Genomic DNA, 26,653 nt, shown 5'->3' with positions numbered 1-26,653 from the left:
GTATGCACGGGTGCCTGTGTGCATGGCTGCTTGTGTGCGTGGGCGCTCGTTTGCATGTTGCCACCCACATGGTGGGTCTCTGTGGGCATGCGTGTTCACATGCATGGGTGGGTGGGTGTCCCTGTGCACAGGCAGCCATGTGCATGCGTGTTCATGCGTGCACGATACCCATGTGCACGGTGGGTCCCTGTCAGCATGACTGTCCATGTGGGTGGGTGCTGCTTTGGGTGGGTGTCCGTCTGCGTGGGTGTCCATGTGCATGGGCAGCCTTGTGCATGCGTGTTTGTATGCATGGGTGTCTGTGTGCATGGGTGCTCACCCATGAGAGTGTCTGTCTGTGGGCATGGGCAGCTGTGTGCACAGTGGGTCTCTGTGGACATGGGTGCCCACAAGCATGCGTGGGTGGGTGTCGATGTGTGTGGGTGCTCCTGTGGGTGTGTGTCCCTGTGCATGGGTATCTGCGTGGGTGACTGTCCATGTGTGTTGGTGTCCATGCGTGTGTGTGCTCCTGTGCCTGGGTGTCCCTGTGCACGGGCAGCCATGTGCACGCGTGTTCGTGTGCATGGGCGCTCGAGTGCACGGTACCCATGTGCACGGTGGGTCCCTGTCAGCATGGAGGTCCCCACGCGTAGGTGCTCCTGTGGCTGGGTGTCCATGTGCAGTCGTACATGTGACCATTCACATCTCGTGTTTCCACTGTCTTGGGGGGAGCCTGTGTGGGGACCAGGGTCCTGTAGATTTGGGACACCGATGCCCAGGAGAGTGAGGGGACAGGGGACAGCCCCTGCCCTCTTCATCCCCTCCAGGGCCATGTGGGTGGGTGCGAGTGGGGGCTCTGCCTCCCCAGGGACTAGTCTGGGGAGCTGTGCCCTGCAGGGTGTCCCATCTTTGGGGAACACCCATCCGGTGGGGTCTGGTGCCTGTCCCCTCTGGGGACGTGAGGCAAGGGGGTCCCGCTCTGAGGTAGTGCTGGCGGGAGGAAGATGAACATGAGCTCCTGGCTATTTTTGGATGCCTGTGATGAGACCTTGGGGCCAGAGAGAGGGAGAAAGTGTCCCTGCATTGCTCCTGGACCTGGTCACTTTGACCCCGATGTCCCCAAGATGGGAGGGGGGGGGGGACAGGGACGGACGACAGACATGCTGCAGCCATGGGGTTTGAGGGCATCCAATCCCCCTGGCTGGGACCCTCTGCTGCCCAGGGATGGGGGCAGGTGGAGGCACGTCCCCAGGGAGCCGGGGACAGGGAATCCCATGGCCATAGGTGACCCCCGGCACGCTGGGAAGGGACCGGGGGACGCGCTGGCCCTGACCTCACTGCCACCGGAGCCCGAAGCGGGAGAAGCGGGGGGAGACATGCTGTGAGTCCCACGGCCCCATGGCTGTCTGTTCCCCAGTGTCCCACCCACAGAGTGTCTCTGGGGGCACACTTGTGTGTGTGTGTGTGTCCCCCTACGTGTTCCCACACTCCCCTGAATGACTGACACACACCCCTTGTTCTTTCTGCCTTCCGTGCCTCAGTTTCCCCAGATCAGCTCCCCATTCCCTTCACGTTACCCTGAAGGACACTGCCATTGCTGGTGTCCCCGTGTCCTGGCTGCACCCACCGCCAGCAGACCTCGGCCAGCACCTGCCCCCCCCTTGGGGCTGCCAGGGGGTGGGCACACACCTACCATGCCCAGCTCTGCCCTGCCTCACTTCCCCCATATCCCCCTTTGGCCACCCCACACAGCCAGTGCAGAGACTGTACACAACTCATGCCACAAATGACCCGCTCTGCTCTCCCAATCTTTGACCTGACCCGACCTGACCCTCTGTGTCCAGGGGTTCTGGGCAGAGGTTAGTGGCCAGTGGCGGGTGATGAGTGGCTGGGCCGAGGTGGCCGCTGGCAGCGCTGCCGAGGAGTATTTCTGGAGCGTGGTTGTGCTCTTTCCAATCATGTGATGAGGACATTATTTAAGGCGGCTGCGAGGCCGGCAGGCAGCTGCGAGCTGGGCGGCGCAGTGCCACGCTCACAGCCGGCCAGACCCCTGGGCCCCCAATTCACGCGTGTGGCTGTGTCCCCCCCTGCACCCCCCCACCATGGTCGATGCCTTTGTGGGCACCTGGAAGCTCGTGGATACGGCCAATTTCGATGAGTACATGAAAGCGTTGGGTGAGTTGGGGGGGGGCTGCGGGGGGGGAGGGCTGGAGTCAGGACATCACCTCCTTTTTTTTCTACCCACCCCCTCAACTTGCCTGGCCGAGCCCCCCCTCACACGGGGCTCTGGCTGCAGTGGGGGGGGCTGCAGGCGGGGGAGGGAGCTGCTGCCTGTGCTGGGTTTATGGGGGGCTTTGGGGCTTTCTGCACTGGAACTTGGGCTGGGTAAGGGGGTGTCACCGTTCCTCTGTTCACCCCGGGACAGCCCTTGGCGGCAGGAGGGGATGCCCACCCGCAGCACGCAGGGAGCTGCCCGGGACCCCTCCAGACTTCATCCCCCCCTCCCGAGTCCCCCATCATTCAGCCCCAGCCCTTGTGCAGCTCCTGGGCAGGGTGGGTCCCCCCACCCAAGAGCAGTCCAGGGGGAGGGGGTGACACCGGTGCCCCCCCCACCCCGCCCAGTCCTGGAGCTGGTGGCTTCTGGTGCAGGATCCATCCCCAAGCAATGGCAGCATTTCCAGGCACCCCCTCCTCTCTGCTCCTGCCCCGGAGCACCCCCAAGTGTGGTGGGCACACACAGGGCCCCCTGGGACCACAGGTGGGGAGCGGTTTTGGGGTTCACCCCCAACATCAGAGGGAGGAAGGGGTCCGGGGTGATGCTGGCAGGGACCCGAGGCTGATGGCTGCATCCTGCCCCTCCACGCGCCCTCAGCCCCCCCCACCCCTTGCACCCTACAGGCGTGGGCTTTGCCACGCGGCAGATGGCCAGCCTCACCAAACCCACCACCATCATTGAGGTGGAGGGCGACAAGATCACGGTGAAGACCCAAAGCACCTTCAAGAGCACGGAGATCAGCTTCAAGCTGGGCGAGGAGTTTGACGAGACCACGGCGGACGACAGGCACGTCAAGGTGAGCCCCCAGCGCCTGCCCCCGCCGTGTCAGACCCCCCCAGAAACGGCGTGTGGGCTCTGTTGGATGTGGCCATCAGCGCTTGGCTCTGGGGCTCCATCCTTTTTGCCTTTGGAAGGGTAAAACCCCTTTGCCCGCTGGGGCTGGTGCTCAAGCCCAGTCTCACCCAGCCAACGCCCCGCTTTGCGGCAGGGTTTTCCCTCGGGGAGCAGCACAGGGCCCCAGAGCTGCCAGGAAGTTTGTGCAAGAACCAGGCTTGCAAATGCCAGCCGCCTGACCAGGGGCTTGCTCAAGAGGCGAGGGGACGTGGTAGAGTGGCAATGAGTGTTCTCTCCACTCCAGGGAGGAGGGGGAAGGGACACGAGACCTACTTGTGAGCCCCATCTTTGCTTCCCTGCAACCCAGGCAGCTCTGCAGGCAGGGACAGAGCGGCTGGGCAATCCTGCCCAATGGTTCCCCAAGGGCTGATGCCTCCCGGGGGGTTCCTGGGGAGGCCGATACCTCCCCGGTTGGGCTCTTCCTCCCCATAAGAACAAGGGAAAAAAACCCTTGAGAGGGGTAAGAGCTTCTTTTGTAGCCTCTCCCACCCCGCAGAGGCAATTCCCCTTGCAGGACTGATTTGGCCCCTGCTTTTTCCTAATTTCCCAGCTGCCAGTCCCACAGACCATTAAATACACTCTGCATGGAGCAGCCAGCAGCCCTGTGCCCCCCGCCTGGCCCAGGGGGGACCCTGGGTGCGATCCTGGGGCTTGCTGGACCCAAAACCCTTTCCTGGCCCTGAAGCAGCAAGGACAAGGGCTGGGCAGAAGGCAAGGATGGGCTGAAATGGGACAAGCACGAGCAAAGCGGTAGTGCCAGGCAGATACGGGGCAGCATGTCCCTGCCTGCAGCGCTGCCGCCGCTCGGAGCTGCCAGAGCTGGTGGAAACTATGTTCAAAGCTCCTGCCCGCAGCCCTGGGACGTGCCCTTCAGGCGCCCCTCGGATGGTGGCCAGAGGGCACACAACAGGGCAGCGGGGGGCTGGGACAGCTGCCCGAGCCACGGGCTGCAGGGGATGCGGCCAGTGGGATCTGCCATGCCATGGGGTACACATGTCATGGGGGACCCAGGCCGTGGGGCACCCAGGATGTGTGGGCTCCAGGGCTGTGGGGCACCCGAGTCGTGCAGGGAGCCGAGTGCGGGGCAGGGCCACGGTGTGCGGAGACCCTGGCTGTGAGGCACCCAAGCCGTGCGGGGACCCAAGCTATTGGGGCACCAGAGCGGTGGGGACACTCCAGCTGTGGGGAGATTTGATCTCCAGGGGACCCCCAGCCATGGGGGGCACCCAAGCCTTGTAGGGATCTGGGCTGTGGGTGCACCTGAGCTGTGGGGAGAGCTGAGCCATGGGGAGACCCAAGTCATGGGGCGAGCTAAGCCATGGGGGCACCCAAGCCCTGGGCTTTAGGGTCCCAACCCACGGGACCCCTGAGCCATGGGGTGGCCTGAGCTGCAGAGGCACCTGAGGGGCAGCACCCAGCTCTCGAGGAGCTGGGTGGGGGGCACAGGGCAGGATGGGGCCGTCCCGTCCCAGCACAGCCCCGCACCGTGCTGCCCCGCGGCTGCGCCCAGCCGACTGTCACACTAACCTTGGCACCGGCTGGGCTTTCAGGGCTGAGTCAACAGCGGCGGCTGTGCAAACAGCAGCCCTGGCGAGCAGAGGCGTGTTTGCCAAGCCAGCCCCTCCAAACACCCTTACTGGGCCCTCCCGTTTAAAGCACTGATACCTGCCCTGCCTCTTTGATCCGGCACCGGAGCCAGCGAGCCGTGTCTGGGAGTGGCCAGGAGCAGGTCCCAGCAGCGCCGGAGCAGGATGTGGCCCCGGGCAGGGCTCCCTGTGCTGGCCCCGGGTCAGGGAGTGCAGGGCTGCCGTGGTGGTGCCCACACGGTTACTGGGGGGCAGCTGAGGCTGTGACCGAGCCGGGGGCCAGAGCAGGATCCAGCCTGTGCTGCACTGGGCTGACAAAATCAAGTGGGATGCTGACAGATGGGCATCCCGACATGGCACCCACAGTCTGTCCCTGATCCCCACGGGGCTCCAGGCTGAGCACCAGGATGCCCAGCATTGTGCCCTCTGAGGGACAAAGCCCCCCAGAGCTGAGAAACCCCTGGGAGGAGGGTAACGGCGGGTCTTGCTCTCTGCCTGCAGTCCGTGGTCACTCTGGATGGAGGCAAACTCGTCCACGTGCAGAAGTGGGAAGGGAAGGAGACATCGCTGGTCCGGGAGCTGAAGGATGGGAAATTAGTTCTGGTAAGGAAATAGAAATGGTTTTAAATCAGGGGGGTTCAGTCTGGGACAGGGCAGCGAGGAGCTGCACCGGCTCAGCACGACTAACCTCCCCACCGCCGCTTCTGCCACCAGACCCTCACCATGGGCAACGTCGTCTCTACCCGCACCTACGAGAAGGCAACATAGACGCCGTCCCCAGCTCCCCCGCCTGTCACCTGGTGCCGCATCGCCCCCCACATCGCCTCCATCCTCACCCCGCGCCGAGCACGGCTCGCTGCAGCCTCGGAGCCTGCTGCACGCGCCGGGGCTGCCTGCTGCCCCCATCCCCATCGCCTCGAGGGGCTGCCAGGGGCTTGGGTGGTGGTTTCATGGTTTGGGGTATTTTTTTTATTAATAATGGGAAATCCCATGTGGAAAACTAATAAAGGCCATGTTGTTACAGCTCTGTGATCGGTTTACTTGGAAAAGGCTTGTTTGGCACATACTCACCCATAGCGTTGAGCCACACTGGTCTCGGATGGGCTGTGGGGAGGGGAGTGGGGGGTGAACCCAGACCGGACACCTTGGCAGCGAGGGGTTGTCATGGTTTAACCCCAGTCACCAACTCAGCCCCCGCAGCCGCTCGATCACTCCCCCTCAGCGGGACAGGGGAGAGAATCGGAAGGGTAAACGTGAGGAAACCCATGGGTCGAGATCAAGACAGCGTAACCGGGAAAGCAAAAGCCGCGCACACACGGGCAGAGCAAGCCCAGGCGTCCCTTCACCCCTCCCCACGGGCAGGCGGGGCTCAGCCATCCCCAGGGCAGCAGGGCTCCATCCCACCTAACGGTGCCTGGGGCAGGGAAACGCCATCCCTGCCAGCGTCCCCCCTTCCTCCTCCTCCCCGGCTCCGTGTGCTGGGCATGAGGCCGTGTGCTGTGGGACAGCCCTGGGGTGGCTGGGGTCACTGTCCCGGCCGTGTCCCCCCCGAGCCCTTGTGCCCCCCAGCCCCTCGCTGCTGGGGTGGGGTGAGGAGCAGAAAAGGCCTTGGCTCTGTGCAAGCCCTGCTCGGCAGGAACGGAAACATCCCTGGGTTATCAGCGCTGTTTCCAGCACAAATCCCAAACACAGCCCCGTACCAGCTACTGTGGGAAAATGAACTCTATCCCAGCCCAAGCCAGCACATTCTCCACCCCTTATTCCATACCATTTACATCATGCTCAGGTCACACGCTATCCAATATATCCTCATCACCCACCACACTCTCTTCCCATCCTTTGATACAAAACACAGATATCATTCCCTTAGTCTATGGGCCACCCGTGAAACATCTGTAAAATTACCAGACATGTCCCCAAATGTCCACTGAGTTCATTCAGACCATGACTTTGGGCCCCGTCTGTTCTGGTGGTCACTCAGGGCAGGAGAGGTGGGGTGTTGCATGGAGTTACTGGGCACCAAAGCCAGATCAGGTCGGGTCGCTGCTGCACTTGCACTGATGTAAGGCTTATTCTCCCTTGGTTTGGGTGGTTCCTGCTGCAGTAATTCCCATAGCACGTAACCCAAAACCTGGGTTACATGAATTTAAAGGTATTTCCATTACAGTCTCTACCCCTGGTCCCTTTGGGCCAGACATTGCCCCTGCTCCAGCTTGGACTTACCCACAGACAGCAGTGCCTTAGGGTTGTACCTGCTCCAAATGGAGCCTTATTTAGGAGCCACAGTCTCTCAGGGGTGTTACCCGCTGCAGCATAGACTTATCCACAGCCACGGTCGCTTCGAGGTGCTCCTGTTCCAGCGTGGCCTTCTCCATGGGCCACAGCACCTTCAGAGGCAGACCTGCTCCAGCATGACCATGCCCACAGCCCCAGTCCCTTCGGATGTAAACCTGCTCCAGCGTTGGCCTTGCCCATGGCTGCAGTCCCTCCGGGGGCGTACCTGCTCCTTTGTGGGCTTATCCATGGCCACTCACTTTGAGGTGCTCCGGCGCGACCTCAGGCACAGCCACTGATGCTTCAAGGTGTACCTGCTGCAGCACGGATTTATCCACAGCCGCAGACACCTTGAGATGTACCTTCTCCAGGGTGGACTTGTCCTTGGGCCACAATTCCCTCAGAGGTATGCCAGCTGCGGCACAACCACTGCCACAGATGCTTCGAGATGTACCTGCTCTGGCATGGGCTAATCCATGGCCACAGACGCTTCAGGGTGTCCTGCTCCCTTGTGGACTCATCCGCAGGTCACAGTCCCTTCGACTCGAGCTCACGCTGGCGCTCCAGCCTGCCCAGTGCAGCGGCACAGACACAGCAGCGATGCCCTGGGCGCCTGCCAGCGCAGGCGCTGCGCCATTGCTGTTACTGGAGCGTTCCCAGGCACGGCACAGCAAGGCGATCGGCAGCACGGCACGCGAGAGCAGAAAGCAAAACGCAGCCACTAACGAGCACCAGACTCTAATATACAGTGATGCAAGCAAGGCCCACAGCAAGCACAGGAGCCTACTCTTCACAGCTGAAGAGCAAACCAGCTATAAATTCAGTCTAACACATTCCAGTCAAAGCTGTCAATATCTCAGACCTGAACTGTTGTGGTTTAACCCCAGTCACCAACTCAGCCCCCGCAGCCGCTCGATTGATCCCCTCTGGTGGGACGGGGGAGAGAATCGGAAGGGTAAACGTGAGAAAACCCATGGGTCGAGATCAAGACAGCATAACCGGGAAAGCAAAAGCCGCGCACACACGGGCAGAGCAAGCCCAGGCGTCCCTTCACCCCTCCCCACGGGCAGGCGGGGCTCAGCCATCCCCAGGGCAGCAGGGCTCCATCCCACCTAACGGTGCCTGGGGCAGGGAAACGCCATCCCTGCCAGCGTCCCCCCTTCCTCCTCCTCCCCGGCTCCGTGTGCTGGGCATGAGGCCGTGTGCTGTGGGACAGCCCCGGGGTGGCTGGGGTCACTGTCCCGGCCGTGTCCCCCCCGAGCCCTTGTGCCCCCCCCAGCCCCTCGCTGCTGGGGTGGGGTGAGGAGCAGAAAAGGCCTTGGCTCTGTGCAAGCCCTGCTCGGCAGGAACGGAAACATCCCTGGGTTATCAGCGCTGTTTCCAGCACAAATCCCAAACAGCCCCGTGGGGAAAATGAACTCTATGGCAGCCCAAACCAGCACAGGGGGTTAAAGCGTCAGCTATCCCAGCAGCCCATCTCAGCTGGTTGTCTGAGCTATGGAATTAAGAGAGGCCATTTTGGTTAGAAATGTGCTTTTCTGGGAGGAATATCAGTTTACTCCCACCACAGCCCTGCCGCCAATCTCCCAGGCTCCAGGCGTGCGCCATCCCAGCAAGAACGAACCCTCTGCCACCAGTGCGGTCAGGTGCTCTCTGCCAAAGCATCAGCTGATGGCGCACAGTGGGCAGCGGCCGAGCCAGGAATCAAGGTCACGAGCACTTCAGGTCTGGGTTTGGGAAGGGAACAGACCCAAATGGGGAAACTCAGGCACGGGGAACTGGGATGAGAAGCTCTGGAAAGGGCAAAGCCCAGGGAGAAGGGGCAGGCTGCCTCCAGCAGCCCTGAGTCCTCCTGCTACGCTGAAGGGGAATCACCAGCCCCACTCTTGCTCCCCAGTAGAGGCAGCGGCACCAGGAGCGACTCAGGTCCCCCTCTTCGGCACATCTGCCCCAGCAGGGATGAGCTGCTCCCAGAAGACTTCCTCCCTGGTCACCCCAGCCCGGGACAGCCCAGCCCTCTGCCATCCCTTCCCCCGACCTTCAGCTCCAGTTACAAGATTTATGCTCTGGTTGCTCATTACCAGAAGGCACCAGACTTCTCGTAGGTATCACCTCATCACACAGCCCCTTCCCACTCTGAAGAATCTCTGAAAGGAGCCAGGACTTTACAAAAAAAAAAAACAAACCAAAAACCTTTAACACAGGTCACGTCCCCTCCCACACAACTAGCCCTACTTTTTCACTGCCTAAGTTGAAGCGTGGCATGTATAAAAGAAAAGGCCCGGTATGAAGTACAACTGGAGATTGGAGAAATTTATTTTCCATCACTTACCAAGGCAGCAAACACACCACAGCTAATGTTTACTTAAAATACCTCTGCTCCCCCACTGGCTTCTTACTCTTCCACTCCCAATGTTTGCAGACAAAATGAGTGAGGCTGGGGGAGGGTTTGCGGACCGAAGCCAAGCAGCTCTGCACGGTTACCGGCTGGGAGGACGCAGCCCCATCACAGGGCCCAGAAACAGCCACCCCATCCCCGAGCGCGGCGCGGGGACGAGCAGGGAGAGCACAGCTGGGCAGCTCCAGCTTTTACAGGCAACTGGAGGGGGGCTGATGTCATGCAGGCTCGGTGCAGCTGGCCGCACCGCCCAGGGGAGCCGCCAAGCGCTGGCAGCTTACCCGGCATAACGTGAGGCTGCAGGACGGGAGAGGTGCTGACGAAGGGGTGTAATTAGCCAGTTTTGGCAGGAGTTTCTCCTGGTGGGAGAAAAGGGCAGCCCATGCCTAAGGTACCAGAGGACAACTTGTATCAAAGTCACCACCTGTAACACCGCAAGCTGAGCGTTACTTTTAGAAGGAAACTCCTTGTCCCTGGAGCGAGGGGCACGCTGATTCAGTTCTGCTCACTCTTTGTGGCGTGCACCAGGGAGTCCCCCAACGCCGGTACCCCTGCCTGCCGCTCAGTCCCGGGGCTGCTTCTTATGCTTCTTTTTCTTCTTCTTCTTCTGAGCCTTGCTAGTCTTCCCTGAATGCTTGGTCCTCTTGCTGGCCAGCTGAGCCCCATCACTGTCCGAGTCCGAGCTGTCCGAGTCCGACTCGGAGGAGGACTGCTTATTCTTGTGCTTCTTTTTCTTCTTCTTCTCCTAGCAAATGAAGGAAAAATAAATAGCGAGCCTTGCATGTGGGAAAACTGTCACTTGTGCTCACCAGGGCAGCGAGATACTTTCACTAACAAGTGCCTTACAAGCTGTGACAGGGGCGAGCCTGTTCCAACACAGAAGGTGCACACGGCTTCTGCCCCAGTGAGTCAGGATTTAACCACAGCTGCTGTACCCTGCCCGGTGCAGCTGTGGGCTGACAGCGGTCAGAGCAGAGGGGTGTCACAGTGTAAATCCAAGCCTGAAGACTGTTAGTCAAATCACACAAAGAGCATCCTCACCATCCCTCCATGGTCAGAGCTTACTCCATTATTTAAGGATATTCTTTATTAATAAAGGTTGGCAGGGTGAAGCCTTTTTGGCAAGGAAATGGGTTTCTAAAATAGCCAGCTGGATGGGAGCACCACCCCAGCTTCCCCACACCACCATCAGCCCCCAGACTGCCAGTAAATGAGCACCGATGCGCTGGAGCACCAACACCACCACGCCCTTCTTGCAGGAAAGCCCAAGACATGCCAGTCAGTTTCTTGCAGCCGTCCCTGGAGGGGAGGCGGGATGAGGAAAGCGCCCTTTTGCAAGCAGCAACTAAAACAGACCGCACACCCTCCTGCTCTGGCAGCTTCCCGCCCTCTCCCCCCACACGCAGGCAGAGTCCAGGGCCGCACTGAGCTCCCTGGGCTGTTTTTCTGCAAAGCCCTGAAGCACCAGCTCCGCAGAGCTCAAGACATGACATTTAGATGCAGAATAAGAACAGCTGGTGCTAGAATAAAGCTCGTAAGGAGTTCTGAAAGGGATCTAACCCTCAGTCTTGAGGCATCTGACAGCAACTACCAAGCAGAAATTACTCTGAGATCAGTATGGCGGAACACCTTTCCTGGGAATCGCATCAGGCAGAGGATCCCAAAGCAGATAAAGACTGCTTGATGATGCAGTATAGCAACTGGTATAGATTTAATTAGAAAGCAGTACTGGGGGAGAGGATCAGGTCCGCCCGTGCTGCCGGCATGCACAGCCCAGCTGCTAGCCCCGCTCTGCCCGTTGCTTCATCCCCTGCCAGCAAGGAGCAGGAGGAGGAGAAGCGCTGAGCGTGGCTCTCGGGAGCCGGCCGTGCCCTCCAAGCGCCAGCGCAGCCCAAGGGCTCGGCAAACCACCGCCCTGCAGGCGGAGCGGTCCCGGTGCCAGGAACGCAGGCGGCTCAGAAGGCATCGGCCGGCGCGGTTGGCTTTTCTGCACAAATAAACATCCAGACCTGACCCCAGCACAACTCACCTTTCTAATTCTCTGAATACTCACAAACCCACCACGTAGACCAACTCTTGGAACAAGACAGAAAATATTGTTTTCATTGATATTTTAGGAACATGCTTCGAAAAAGCAATAATTGCCTTGCAAAATTGAGGTATTTTCTTTAAGGCCCCTTGAGTGTGGGAAATAAAAGAAACCAGCGTGCAGGTGAGAGGCCCCATAAAAAAAAATAAATGTAGTTTTAATATTTTGCACATGCTTAACAAAGCACTTCAAGATTGCTAAGATCAGCACGGCTTCCAGGTTTCCAACCAAGCCCAGCAACACCAGCCTCCAAGGAGGATCCACTGACCTCATCCACAGTCACATCAACATCAAAGAGAGACCTTCCTGTGAAAATGGCTATCATGAACTTGCTTTCTGTCCAAGGACATAAAGAAAGCAGCAAAAGAGGGTTTCACGAAGCGGAGATGGGCCAGCAAGGCAACCCAAGCCATGTGATTGCCTGCAGTGGGCTTAGTCAACACCAACAAGCAACGCTGGCCACTTTGACTAAGCCATCTACCAGCATTTTTGCTTAAAGCAAGCTGCACCTTCCCGGGTGATCCCTGTGCGCTCACCGCTCTGGAACTAGTACACCCATAAGACTGGGCACAATCCTCCCCAACTTGCTGCGATGCAGCATCCTCTTCTCTTCCAGAATTTAGCTGTGGAGGCAGGTGCCGGTAATACACGCACTACTGCTCGCTGCACTACATGAGGTTTATCCCCTAGACACAGCCCCGCTCCTTTCCCCCGCACATACTTTATCTTCACTGGATGCATCTCCTGCAGACTGGTGCCACCCTGGGTGTGTAAAAGCACGCCCGCAGCTGCGATGGCACAGTGGCACTGCAGCTGGGCTCACAGCGAGCTCTCGAAGCAAAGCGTGAGCAAGGAGCCGTCGCCACAGCACTGCCTCCCACACTGACCACCACTGCTGGAGGGCCGAGCTCTCCTTCAGCAGTGGTGAGAAGTCTGCGCCGATGGGTAGGAGAAGCCCAAGGCTTTCAATTCAAGGCATCGCTAGGCCAGGAAAGGTCTAGTCTTGGTAAGCCAGACAGAGCACCGTGTTTCCCTCTCCCTCCCCTCTAATTTAAATGGCTTGTTCAGAGCACACCTGTGCACAGGCTTTGGGGAGCAGCACAATGGGAGACGGACAGCAGTCAAATAACAGTCCCAAACATAACACACAAGCATGTTTTATATTCCACTACAGAACAGAGTGTAATGAGAGAAGCCCAGAGCCCCCAGGCCAACAGCTCCACTTGTTTTCTTTGCCAAGAGTGACCCAAATGACCTCGATGGCACCCTTGGGCTTGCAGAGAGTTTCACTGGGACAGGTTTGCTCTAAGTCACCCCTGCCTTGGCAGGGCTGTTAGTGCCATGCACTCATTTCACAAGGACGCAGAGAGCCACAGCAAGCCTAAGAGCACAGTTATGCCAGTCTCAGGATTGCAGGCAGGACGAGTCCTTGGGGAGGAAGGCTGCCCTCCTCAGCCCACTGCTGCAGACATCCACAGCCACCCTAGAAGCTAAGCCAAGGGAGCAAAATGAGCACAGTTAGATGAAGGGAAGAGCAGCAATCAGCCACAGATACACGAGATACCTGTACAAAATCAGAATGACTGGTGTGGGCAAGTACTTCCACCTGCTCCAATACAACCAGGCGCAGCACAGGGCTGGCCATGGGGGCTAAAGCTCTGAACCCAGCGCTGACACCAGTTTTGTGGGTTCAGTGAGAGATACTCCCTGCTCCCTCAGGCACTCACAGGTGCTGCCTAAGGCCTGTTACACACCCATCCCACCCAGGGGAAAAAGAACAACCCTGGCTGGAAATGGGTTGGAAAGCATCCACATAAAGAAACCTCGCTTCACAGAAGGAAGCCCAAGACACAGCAGCATGTGCATGTTCACCCAGAAGACTCCAAGCTGAGAAACCAGCATTCACCTGTTTGAAACAGAAGCCAGAAGCAGCTCCTGAGCACAGCACAAAAAAATGAAGCTAAGGGGGCAGTGTGGGGTGTGAATCTCCTGCAATAACTAACTTTTACACTCCAACTCTGCTTCATCTGCTGTAGGCTTGGAGGTGTTCAGGTAGCTCACAACAAGGCAGGCAAGCCCATTAAAGCCAAGCCCATGCTGTATTTAGGTATGCATTAACAGCGAGGACACAGGGTTGCCAGTAGCCCTCCAGTGCCACCCACGACCTCCCCTTGAAGGGCAAATTGTCTTAAAATTGCTTGGGGGAAAAGTGCCCCAATGCAGAGAGCACAGAGGAGGCTGGGTTCCCCCACTCCTCCCCAGAAGACACTTCTTCCATTGGCTTCAGCCACATGTAGTTTCCATATGAAGATTAATATACTGGCTTACGGGAAGACAAGCCGAGCCTTTCTACATTTCATTTAAAAACAACACACTTTCCCATAAGAGTAGGGACACAAAAGGCCCAGCTAAAGACATCAATTTAGCACAGACTGTGTGTCGTACCACCAGATACAGGCTATCAATTAGAGACAACAAAGGAAGGGAGGCAGTAGCTTATTTAATGTGAGACAGAACAACTCTTAGGGAGGCTGAGTAGCAAAGACAACACATGGCTTGGAGCTGAACATCAAGCAGAGGGTCCTCTGGGACTCCAGGAAGAGAGCAGACGATTGAGTTCACACCTAACAGCCCCTTGGCAGGTGTCAGTGTTTTGTAGCTCGACAATAGCACTATGATCATTGATGTCACCCCAAATTTGACAGTCTAAATTTTTCTGTGGGACAAAATCAGACTCAGTACAAAGTCCCCTACCCACAGAGGAAGGGCAGAAGCAAATCCAAAGAGTCTTTAGAAGAAGATGGTAAAGAGTTAAATCTTCTAAAGAAAGGGATGCAGAGCAAGAATTTTCTCAAGCTTTTCCAGCCTGTGCACATGGTGAGAAAGTTTGACAAGACCTTAACAACTAACAGAGTTTCATTCCAGAGCTTGGGAAACTTTCTCAACATGCAAAGGCTGAAGACAGGACAGGATGTCACACCAGTCCCTTCAGGATTACAGGGGAAATAAAAGTACACACGTGGATGTTGAGCTGGATGAAAAAAAAAAAACACCAAAAAACCAACATCTCAGTTTCCCCTTTTGGGGGGCTTCTAACAGCAAAACTGTTCACAACAACAGAAGAGAAAATACTGCCAGTGCAGTAACGTGAGCACCACACACAAGCACGTGCTGGACTGCAAATACTGCAGGGAGCAAGGCTGCGACACAAGAGCTTAACGTTTTCTGTAGCAGGAGGCAGTGCTGCTGTGCAATCATTCTGCACAAGCAGCACCCTTCTATCAGATCTCAGATTTCCTTCAACTCCAGCATCCTGGTACTGGGAGCCAAGCACGAGTCAACTCACCGTTGCGCAAGCGGGAGCGTTTCTCCAGTTTATATATCAGAGAGGGTAGTGCAAAGCAAAGGACAGATTTCTGCCTCCAGCAACAGCAGCAAAGCCCTGCCGCACCCTGAGCTTCAAGCTGGTCTCCAGAACTGTTGGCTGCTGACGGATGAAGCTCAGCTCTCAAGCACACCCAGGCACTCCCCCAGAACTGCAAACACTTCTTTTGTGTCAACATTTTGAGTGGATTTTGCCCAAGCAGACGGCCAACAAGTATGAAGACCTGCACGTTACGATTCCTTGCGCATTCTGCCCAATTTACGTAACGATTCCACTTCTACCGACACAGAACAAACTTGCTTCAAAATCTCTCATCTGCAAAACCCATGCTGGGAGCTGGCAGGCAGAAGAGCAGTAGGCTGGGCTACAGCCTGATAGCACTGGCTTTCCTACTGCTCCAGTTATTTTTAAAAAGCTGGCGCTAAGAGGGGCCACATTAGCACACCAGGCTCTCTCCTGTCCTCTGTAGGGAAAGTTGCTCTGTGCTATGCTTTAAGAATGTTACAACAGTTCATTCCTTCTCAAGGTATTTGATTTTGAGATAAGACAATAAGACGGGAATGTCCAGAACTCTCCAAAATGTTTAAATATTTTTTGCCAGACCCTTTTGTGGAGTTACGGCCTCATTCGGAGACTTTATGTCTGTTCTTGTGAAAAGTTAGAACAAGTTTCCATATATGTCCTTCTGCATCTCCAGAGAGGTGCCAGTATTCTTTCTAGGATTTTTTTTTAAATTCTTAAAAAGAAAAAAGTGAAATTCCACTGCCCAATTTAATTCCAAACAAGATTCGTTATGTAAATCTAAAGGTATTATTGCATCCCTTACTTGAGGACCAGTCAAAATTAAACTCATTAGAATAATCTGGTCTATGGTCATTAAATAAATGCAGCACAGTTCAGAAAAGCACAGATAAGGACAGTAAGAGAACAGCATAGCGTGTGAAGATCTGTGCCCTAAGCTAATGCCATTTAAGAACTAGTAAAACAAGTACCAGCTACAAGTGAGGATAGACTAAGGTCTGACAGCTACAAATCACTGAACAAACAACAATTAAGAAGGTGTGGTTTTTACATGAAGAGACAACATCTGCAAGCAGATTGCCTGGAAATCTTTTACAAGGCGGGACAAAGAGCAACAAAGTCTGCCAAAAAGCCGTCCCAGGTCACATTTACTATGCAATTCCAGTGATCTTGGCAAAACTAGCCCAGGGATAAGTTAATCAATGTATCTGAGCAGAAGATGGGGCACTTTTGTAGAATTCAAATTAAAGTGGTTACTCCTAGCGTTGAAACAGCAGATCTTTTCTTCAAAGACAGACAGAAGAATCAGAAGGGTTCATTTCTTCTCAGCACGCCTCCCTCCCACGCAAGCTCAGCACAGGCACGCTGCCGCGTTCCCATAGGAGCTCCTTCACCCTGTGACCCAAGGAGTAAAAGCGAACAGGACGCAGCCACGTGCCTGCCCAGCTGTCAGCGACTTCTCGGATGGTCTCCGGTACTTCCGCGCAGCGCTGCAACTGCAGCATCTCCCCTTCTCCCTCAAGTCACTTATTTTCTCAGGGATTATGGGAGGTAAGGCACTGCTCTCGTGTGCAAAGTACTAGCAGGGTGATCTGTCTCTAGAAAGACTTGGGCCCTCGGACACACCAGAAGCCTGGGCCAGCCCAGAGGCCTGAAGCTTCCAGCTGTCTCCTACTCCTGTGAAGGGTGTGGGGCTCAGGCAGGAGGAAAACGAGGAACCATTGGGAAGGCAAGCCAAGAGAAAAAGGGAGTGAGGACCCCAGCATATCTCTGTAAGCAGAGGAGTCTCTGGGGAAGAGCACCCAGGGACTGCAAGGAAGCATCATTTCAAGGAAGGAGAAAACGTTGATCATAACAACCAAAAAATGTTAATACCATTGCTATGACACTAAACGGATGCTTGGTAGATAGCAGTTCCCTATCTACTCATTGAAAAATATAAGCTCTACATTTATGTTACAAACATCATATGGGATGGGGTCAGGAAGGCAACTGTTACCAGGTACATGGAGCTATTTCTACTTTGTGTAAATCCCCGTGGGGCTCCAGACAAGCAGGGAAGCACATGGGGGGTCCCAGAGAAGATCACAGCAGGCACTCAAGGCAACAAGGGAGCTATTCATTTCGGGAATCCCACATCCTGTCTCCAAAAAGCATAAAGTTTTGTTTTCCAGCACTGGAAAACATCTGAAAACTTTTGATCTCCTCCTTAAGAAGGGAGGAAGATCAAAGGAAGAAGCAAGATTTAAAGGAAGGCTGTTAATACACAGACACCCCCCCAAAATTAGTGACAAATTCAGGGCAGCGACCCACACATCCTGCAGTCTCAGCAGGGCAAGACTCCGCAGGACCTCCCCAGCTCCATGGATGGGCACCAACAGGATAACAAGCTATTTGTGCACCTCTCAGTGTAGTTTTTTCCCCCATAGCATTTAAACAGCTGTTACACGAGTCTTTACCAGACAACCCATCATCACTGCTAGAGGGGAAAGAACCCAAGGCAGGAGAAGCCAGCCCTGCTGAACTATTACCGATGGCCTGCTCTCACACTGCTCCATGGCAAGGGAGAAGCCCAACGTCTGGAGTCCAGAAAGGTCAGCTGCAGTTAGGCTGGGATCTGGGACAAGACTCGCTTCAATCGCAAGCTTCCAAGATCAGAATAGAAAGAACAGTATGTGTATTTTCTATCACAGCGTAACGACACTCCACAGACAAGTCCAAGACATTCTTGAGTAAGAGCCTACATAGTGGGGAAGCAAAGCACATCTCAGGCTGGAACCAGGCAACAGGATCTACGATCAAGAAAGATGCCGTTCCCACTACTGATCAGCCAACCGGAGCGCTACCGAGCAAACAAGAACTGCAAATTAGGCATCAAATTAACGCTAACTTCGTTTTGTACTGACCGTAGGGCAGACACAGTATGCAACAGGGCAGGGGCTGACACAAGGGAAATCACGACACACCTGGCTCTTCTACTCTGGTGCAGTCACCGCCTACAACCCCAGCTATGCCCCTCTCAAATAACTGTGTACCAAAGCACCAGAAGCCATGTTACCAGTGGAAAACATGACTGGAAGTGAGACTTCAGCTACCAGTGTCAGTCACTCTGAGCTGGTCTGAGTGTCGTCATCAAAACCGACTCCTCTGTTCCCTTTTGCCACATCTGCAGTCTCTCTTGCTAGCACCAGGACTGGTTTAACTCCACAGCGAGCCTGGGAGGACTAAGCCCTCAGAAGTTAGTTCTTGCTATGCAATTGCTAACATTGTCCTTGTCCCTCTCCTGTAAAAATGAAATTAAGCACTTTTTCTGCCTGTTGCCCCTCCCCAGGGAAACAGACAGGCCACAGGGCTGGAAAGAGAAACAGGGAAAAAAAGGGGGGGGGAGGGGGCTTTGAAAGTGTAATTAGAAGTTGGACACCAGTTGTGAAGGGGCCAATGAAACAGTTTATACAGCAAAGAGTACCCCAATTCCAGACTTCAGTAAATAAACAGACCAACCACCAAATGCTGTTTTGGATTCAGGTCTCCACTATGTTTTACACCAGCACGCTCTGAAGCCAGAGTTCAAATGCTGGACGTAAGAGGTCTGTTACCTCTTGGCACTTTCACATAGACAAAATTTGCTTTACAGCCTGGAAATGGAGTACGCTCCCTGTGCAAACACAACCAGCGATTTTCCCCGGCGTGTGCAGATAAGCCTAGTTCACATCGCAGCAGCTGGGTCAGGATACCCGCTGCAGCGAGGCACCGGGGCATTTAGTTCAGATTAAAGAAAGGTGTTAGGGCAAGAGCAGCGAGAAGGGAGGGGAAACGGGGTTATCGGCACGATCACAGAAATTCAGGAAACTGAAGCAATTTTCATAGAGCCTCACAAAGACCAAGAAAAAAAAAAATCCTTTTCTCACTGTAAGAAACCTCGTTTGAGGACTGTGCATTATAGCACAAAACCATCTGAAAGACAGTTTAACACGAATAAAGGAAGAAAGTATAAGAATCACTAAAAAGTCTACAGAGGAGATTCCTGTTTTGCTACAGAATCCGCACAAAACTGAGCCACCTTCTCAGCCCAGAACCGGCTACTCATAACCACGTTGCTGTAGTAAATCACAGATGTAACTACAGAATAAATTATCTGGGTCACTTTTCCAGGCCGGCAGTAGGGCACCTCATACCTTTTTCCTTTTTTTTGAAGAATCGTCAGCGACGCTGCTCCTTTTCTCTCTTTCACATTCTGCTGCTGCCACCTCCTCTTCCTCCTCTTCTGGAATTAGGCTATATTTGGTACCTCCAGGCTGCACGAAACACTCCTTTGCAAAATGACCTGTAAAAGAGTGTTCAAAGGAGCAACCCACCCCCCACTTTTTTTTTTTAAAAAGTGCATTTCAGTCACCCAAAGTGCTGCCAATTCTCTCTTTATTATTAGTCACAATAAGACAATCTACACTGTACATTTTTTGTCCCAGCATTCCAGCTAGCTTAACATGCCCTGATTAAACAAGCCAGGGGAGCAAACGCAACCCAGGTCATTCTGGAAAGATTAGTCAGGCAAAAACTAAGACACTCTTGTCTGAACAGGGAAATTGGTAGAAACATGTCTGTGCAAGGACTTAAGCAGCATGGAAAAGCGTATGGGAAAGGGAATTGGTGCGACAGGTAGCTGGCAAATGAGACCCCAAAGCCACACACAGGGGAAACCAGCTTGTTCTGGTTCTACCCTTTCTACTCCAGAGACATCAAAGTTGACCTACTAACAGTTGTAGTGGAAACTGCAGGTAGAGAGCATCTGCCTGCCTGTTATGAGTAGACATCATCATTAAAAAGGAGACCGGGAACACGCAGAACCCAGTTTAAAGTTTTGGGAGTTCTTCAAAAGGGTAAAGACAGTTATTCACCACTACAGAGAACCGTATTTGTTATTAATCTTCTCCGGAACAGCACTAACCCCAGCTTAACTATTTACTCTATGGCTCAATAACGCAAGACGAGTAGGGTGCGGCAAAAACTCCACGTACAAAAAACCTACTTGCAAAAGCTACTGAAAAGGCATCACATAAGCCACCTTCCTGTTGCTGAACTAGGCAAAACACACAAGTTTCGCCAGATTTAAAAAAAACCAAACAAAACCACTTGTTTTCAGCTCTAAGACACTGCTCACAAGGTAATGCTGCGTTCCCAACAACTGACCAGTCATTTCCACCGACTGTTCTTCAGGATGAAGTGATCTGGGGAAGGCACGCCTCTTTCTTAAAAGGCAAAACTGGAACGAGACCTCAGCTATAAGATACGTTAACACAAATGCTGCAAGAAGCGAACCTGGGCTGACCTGCACTCAGTCGGAAGGCTCTTCACAGGAAGCTCAAAGGGGTGCCATTTTAAGAAACAAACCTTTATATGAGGAGTTCAGCTAAGCCTTTCCTTTCCATAACAAGAGATAAAAAATTTAGTTCTCCTCCAAGAGAGACACGTGGAAGCAGAATTCAGTCCTTCTACACAACCATGACCAGACATCAGTACAAGCCTATCTACAGGTCACTACCTGGTTAGAACAAGGCTACATCAAAAGAACAGGACAACACTGCACAAACATACCTTTGCAGCCGCATTTCTTGCACACGGTGTTCAAGACAGCTTCAAGCGTGATCTTCTGACTAGTGTAGTCTCTGAACGTGCGTTTTTTCCTCTCATCCTGACTGGCAAGAGAAGGACAGTTCCATGTTCAATCCTCTCTCATCTTTAATCCTGTATGTTTATATGGACACAATCTGAACACAAGTTTTTTCAAGTGTTGCTCTAAAAGCACTACTTCATCAGCTAAACCAAAGCAGAGCTGACCAACCACTCCTTAGAATAAACCACATCGTTAACAGCCTATTACCTGCCATCTACCTTTTCCAGTTTAACTGAGCACTCTCTACACAAAGCACACAAAGGCAGGGAGCTGCAGTTACGTCCCTTGTATTAGCATCTGTATTATGTATGTGAATATACACACAGACATACTTGCGCAGTATGAAAATAAAGCGATTTTATTTGACCTGCAAGAGACACCGCAAGAAAACGTAAACAAGGAAGCTCTGAAACATCCAAGCAGATAGGATTTGATTTCATAGTATGTGAAAGTCAGACAAATCCCCTGCTGTAATGAACAACCCTTCCAGCACAAGCACATGGCCACGAGGCAGGAATGAAAATCCTGCCGTGGTGTGAAGGGCTGGAACTCACTGCAGCCTCCTCCAGCTCCTGCCTGCCTCTAGGCAGCATAACGCAGGGAGTGCCTTCAGTCACCCCTCCAGTACAGCGCTGCGGGGCTCGGGAAGAGGCCCCCTCACCCTCCAAAGGAGAGGGGACCTAGAAAGTAGTACAGCAGGAGAGCCAGGAATGAAAGGCAGCAAAAAGCAGGCAGCAGCAACCTGTCTGATCTGTTATATTCTGCTCAGTAGATTTACCTACTCAAGAGAAACATTGTTTGGATCGAGGTCTTTTCCCGTGCCTTGGTTAACAACCTTCATGGAGAGGGAGAGTTTCAGTTTGTCATCTTTCATCTGGAAGAGGAAGACAGGGAATGAGAAGAGTAAGTGACAATAATGTTAATTAATACACCATGTCTGGGGGCCTATGGAGAAGGAAGGAAACTCTTGGTTAGCAAAGAGCAGCACCACAAAGGACATGACATGAAAATGCTTTTGTTCTATTATTTTGTAGCTGCATTTAGGGCATTCTAGCTAATAAAACAGCTTCTATTAAGCAGCTATCTCAGTAATAAGATCAGACTATAGGTCTGTTCAGATTAACATTCTGCTTTTAATATGACCAAACCCAAGAGCTACAGACAACAGTGCATGTTTGGAAGCTGTGCTATAATTCTCAAATCAGCCACCCCCACAGCAGTTCCCCCTGGACCAGTACTTTGGCTGGCTTGCATCCTGAAAAATAAACTTTATATCCTTTTTTCCCCCCATTTCCATCCTCTCAGAAAACTAAAAATCTTTTAAGTATCTCTATTACAGGGTTAGTTTTTTCTGAATCCTAATAAGTCCTTGGTTGACACATTATCACTTCAGAAGCAAGAGCAGAAGTTGTATGCTTGGGGTTTATTTCAAGCCTTTCTTACAACTTTCTGTATTTTGACCAATGCTGCTATTGAAGGTATTTCTGTTTATGACATGTTTGCAGGCAATCTAACAACAAACTCTTCCACTGTCCACCTCTCCAACACACTTCTGCCCCTTGCAGGGCAGAATAGAAGCCAGGAACCCAACAACTGCATTCCAGATAAAGAAAATACAGGCTTAATAAAAATGTACACAAACAAAATGCAGATAGTGCAGATGACACCAAACTGGGCAGGAGTGTCGATCTGCTCGAGGGCAGGAGGGCTCTGCAGAGGCACCTGGACAGGCTGCATCGACGGGCCAAGGCCAGTTGTGTGAGGTTTAACAAGGCCCAGTGCCGGGTCCTGCCCTTGGGTCACACCAACCCCAGGCAGCGCCCCAGGCCTGGGGCAGAGGGGCTGGGAAGTGCCCGGCGGAGAAGGCCCTGGGGGTGCTGGCTGACAGCCGGCTGGGCATGAGCCAGCAGTGCCCGGGTGGCCAAGGAGGCCACCAGCCCCCGGGCTTGTGTCAGCCCTGGTGTGGCCAGCAGGAGCCGGGCAGGGATGGGGCCCCTGTGCTCGGCCCTGGGGAGGCCCCACCTCGAATGCTGGGCTCAGGTTTGGGCCCCTCGGGACAAGAAGGGCCTGGAGGGGCTGGAGCGTGTCCAGAGAAGGGCAGCGGGGCTGGGGCAGGGTCTGGAGCACAAGTGTGCTGGGGGGCGGCTGAGGGGGCTGGTGGGGTTTAGCCTGGAGAAGAGGGGGCTGAGGGGAGCCCTTCTCGCTCTCTGCAGCTGCCTGAGAGGGGCTGGAGTGAGGGGGGGGTTGGTCTCTGCTCCCAAGTCACCAGTGACAGGTGAGAGGAAACGGCCTCAAGGTGAATCAGGGGAGGTTTACATTGGAGATTGGGGAAAATGTTTTCACTGCAAGAGCGGTCAGGCATTGGCACAGGCTGCCCAGAGAGGTGGGGAGTCACCATTCCTGGAGGTGTTCAAAAAACATGTAGACGCAGTACTTGGGGGCATGCTATAGGAGGCCTGGGGGCGTTGGGTTGGCAGTTGGACTTGATGATCCTAAAGGTCTTTTTCAACCTTAATGATTCTATAACTCCCTGAAACTTCTTTTCAAAAGCACACCACAGATGGCTAAAAAGAAGCTGTGAAGTCTTTCATATAATTTTTCTATACTGTGTAAATAAGACCAAGTTTCTTAACCCATTTCCCTTATCTCACACAAAATTAAGTCCTTGTTTGTACTTCAACCCGATTGTCTTCTTTCAAAAAAAGAGAACTAAACAACACAACAAAAAACAGGCAAAGCATTTACGGCCAAATCCTGTGCAACTTTGAACTGAACGCTTCTACGCCGATCCCAAAGTACAGTGGCCTTGCTTTGTTTCCATGGCTCACCAAAGCAAAAGTCTTTGGTTTTTGTTCCAAGTTATCTTTACTGACAATATGCGTATTGTCACATCTTCTGCAGGGAAAAAAGCAACATAGATTGGGGGGCGGGGAATGTATCATGCTCTTGCTTCAAAACAAACAAAAAGCTTCTGTATTTTCTCTTGGGCTTAATTCACTGCCACTGATACTTGCTTGAAAACAAACAAAAATCTCAGCTGCTTCTATGAATGCGCCTGTCTCTCAAAACAGTTAATGAACTGCGTTCATATTGGCTCTTATCTTGGGATCCTCTCAAACCATTCATTTAGCCACCAAATCACACAGTTAAGGTGATACAAGCTGCGAAGGGGTGCGCAGGGAAACGCAGGGGGGTGTTTTGTTGTTTTTAAGCCTAAAGCTTTTATGAAGCTCCCTCTTTCTGAACTGCGTTGCTGCAAATCACAGAAGTGATGTGCCCAAAGTCACATCTGGAGGTAAGGAGAATTCACCTGGCTGTGAAACAGAGCCCGCTAAACCCCAACACAGTGCCAGGAACACATGGCCTCTGTGTACAGAGCTTCTCAGTGGTTTTGCAGTATACTTTATCTACACAGCACTCAAGAAACAAGAATTAATGTTACCTCTTTTCCGATAAGCTTCACCCATACTTTGTCTCCAACATCTACTATCTCAGAGGGTTTATCCACGCGGCAGGAGGACATGTGTGTCCTATGGACAAGGCCTGGTCATGGTGTTGGAAGAGAAAGGGAGAAAATAAGGAGTTTCCACTGAATCTCATGCCCTTGAGGACAGAACTCTCCAAAGGGGAGTGGATGCGAGACAATCCTTTCAGGCGTGGGAAGAAAATATTTTCGTACCATTAATAAATGGAATAAAATAATTAATAGTGCTCATTTCATCTTTATCTCACCCTTTTTCAATTTCTGTTTTTGAATATGTTTTATAATGTACATTAGTACAGCAGTACTTGTATATAATTTATAAATACACACACATATTGGGAGCCATATGCTCAGAAGTTTAACTGATAGGGTTAATTGATTTTAACTGGTCATGCACTGGGGATGCACAATCAAAAACGTTTGCAGACCACTGCTCTGGGAGACAGGGAACATATTCAGCGGTTGCCCTACGCAAAGCAAACCATTTCTTTCCACCAGTACATGACGGAGGTGAGGATTCACTAGTTACATCAATCAAACATATTGATCATCAGTATCCACTCCAAATTAAGTCAGAGAAGCAGGCCCCAAAGCAATGTCTTTGTACTCAAAACATCAGGTGCTGATACAGAAAACCATCAGGCACTAACACCTCTCCCTGCCTGCCTGCCCTCCGAGGCCACCCCAAGCACCGGAGAATAAAGAGCCCATTTCATGCATCAGCAACACACTACTTTGCTAGCAAAGTCAAAAGCATGAAACACCAAGGCTGCCCTGACCTCCTGCACTTGCAAGGTCACACCGCCCCAAAACTGTTATTTTTAATTTGCACATGGGCTACAGGGTTATACAAGGGAGGATAAATACGGAAACACACCTTGCTGTTCAAGCTCATATTTCAGGGCCCGTTTGCATCTCAAAGCGACTTCCCTCCAGCAGCCACACTTCTGTCCAAGAACTTTTATTAGACTTGGCGCTACAGTGACCGGGCACTTCAAGAGGGGAGCGGAGACAGGGTTATTTGTGGGCCTACCAGCACCTGGCAGAACATCGACCATAAGCTCCTGCTTTTGTAAAATGAGCTTGTTTGGCTTTGCAAGTCTCCCACAAACACAGATGGAGCTTTAAGTCAGCTTTTCTGGTTTGCTTTTTATCTGAGCTTCATTTCAGTCTTTTTTTGTTTACGTGTTTACACTGGCCACAGAAGAAGTAAGTTGGGCAAACTATCTAACTGGACAAACTATAGAAGCTTTCTACAACACCTTAAAACAATTCACCCAAATATCCTGAAGTTACCAAAAAGCTCTCAGAGTCTTCCGTATTCATGCAAACATACCATCATATTCTAAATACCTTCTGAGAACCTTCAATTTAGGGAGAAAACCCCAAAATTTTCTGAGTTTTTAATACAAGCTAGCAAGCCTTTAATTCCGAGGATGATCGCTTGGCTCGAACATGCCAACATGAAACTACATCTGAACAGAGTAAGAGCAACAAACCTTGTTTCCTGCAGCCTGGAATTTTTATAAACGCCCCATATTCCGTCACCGTAGCAACCTGTGAAGAAAACCAATACAACATCCAATGCAAAAACCTTTCACAAAACACCTGTTAGCAAACCGTAGTTAGAATACGCACAGAAAGTTTACAGTTTGCCTGCTTTCCTTCAATTTTAGATTTCAAGGCAGGTTAGACACTGCAGCGTTTGATAAATATGGGCGTGCTCGGCCAACCACGCCTACGTTACTCACATGAGTATCTTATATGCATACAGAATCCTAGAATGGTTTGGGTTGGAAGGGACCTTTAGAGGCCATCTAGTCCAACCCCCTGCAGTGAGCAGGGACATCTTCAACTACATCAGGTTGCTCAGAGCCCCGTCCAACCTGGCCTTGAATGTTTCCAGGGATGGGGCATCTACAACCTTTCTCTCTCTATATATATACACATATATCTATACATATATACAGAAACACACATATACAGAGGTGTGTACATAGGTGGAACACAACTGTCAGTCAAACTGCCACTGAACGAGACAGCGACCAAAACACCACCATAGAGAGAGAAGGCGGCATGCCACGGGCCGAGACACTGCCAGGTGCACACCTCGCCCTGGAAGATGGCGTAGAGCTCGGGCAGGGCCTCCATCGCGCCGCAGACGCTCCGACGGTCCCACCGACGCCGGCCGAATCCACCCCCGGCTGCTGCGCACTAGGCACGCGAGTTCAGAGAGACGCCTTGAAAAGAAATACTTAATTAACGCATGAACTTGTATTTATTAATGCAAAGTCAAACGCATTAATTTCAATTAACGCAGGGAAGCACCGGCAGGCAGACCTATCAGCGGGCAACGGTGATCATCCGTCGTGGCGCCGGCCGTGGCTCGGTCCCGGTGCTCTTCGGCCTCGCACCGACGTGGGGAGTCCGAGGCTGCCGGAGGCCCCGGCCGGAGGCAGCGGTACCGGCCCAGAGCAGGCCCAGACGGGACAGAACAAGCGATGCCCGTCAGCGCTCGGAGCGGAACCGCCCAACCGCCCCCATGAGTCGCCCCTCTCCGGCCGCCGCCATTTTGTTCCCTCCACACACACACCCCC

At 53.1% G+C, this 26,653-nt stretch overlaps 2 protein-coding genes across 5 annotated transcripts; one reads left to right on the top strand and one right to left on the bottom strand.

Annotated features, from left to right (window-relative positions):
• Window positions 1-1,949: 1,949 nt before the first annotated feature.
• FABP3 (fatty acid binding protein 3) lies at window positions 1,950-5,757 on the top strand. The gene is made up of 4 exons (XM_064471286.1): window positions 1,950-2,154; window positions 2,878-3,050; window positions 5,236-5,337; window positions 5,449-5,757. The coding sequence occupies exons 1-4, from the start codon at window positions 2,082-2,084 to the stop codon at window positions 5,500-5,502; spliced, it is 402 nt and encodes a 133-aa protein (XP_064327356.1). The 5' UTR covers window positions 1,950-2,081; the 3' UTR covers window positions 5,503-5,757.
• A 3,549-nt stretch (window positions 5,758-9,306) lies between these two features.
• Window positions 9,307-26,649, bottom strand: ZCCHC17 (zinc finger CCHC-type containing 17). 4 transcript variants are annotated; one of them, XM_064471589.1, is made up of 9 exons: window positions 26,385-26,649; window positions 26,166-26,296; window positions 25,556-25,613; window positions 24,934-25,095; window positions 24,015-24,115; window positions 21,355-21,446; window positions 20,494-20,594; window positions 19,077-19,225; window positions 9,307-10,151 (listed from the first exon to the last, which is right to left on the bottom strand). In XM_064471589.1, exons 2-9 carry the CDS (start codon window positions 26,205-26,207, stop codon window positions 9,969-9,971), a joined length of 888 nt encoding a protein of 295 aa, XP_064327659.1. In that variant the 5' UTR covers window positions 26,208-26,296; window positions 26,385-26,649; the 3' UTR covers window positions 9,307-9,968. The 4 variants fall into 4 exon arrangements, with proteins under 4 accessions (XP_064327659.1, XP_064327658.1, XP_064327660.1 ...); XM_064471588.1 differs by having other exon boundaries at window positions 26,397-26,649; XM_064471591.1 differs by having other exon boundaries at window positions 10,040-10,145; window positions 19,070-19,225; window positions 26,397-26,649.
• Window positions 26,650-26,653: the final 4 nt, after the last annotated feature.

This window comes from Phalacrocorax carbo, chromosome 22, assembly GCF_963921805.1.
Source record: "Phalacrocorax carbo chromosome 22, bPhaCar2.1, whole genome shotgun sequence".
NCBI classification, from domain to species: Eukaryota; Metazoa; Chordata; class Aves; order Suliformes; family Phalacrocoracidae; genus Phalacrocorax; species Phalacrocorax carbo.
The sequence above is the reverse complement of the archived record's forward strand: the minus strand, read 5'-3'. Positions and strand labels throughout refer to the sequence as shown.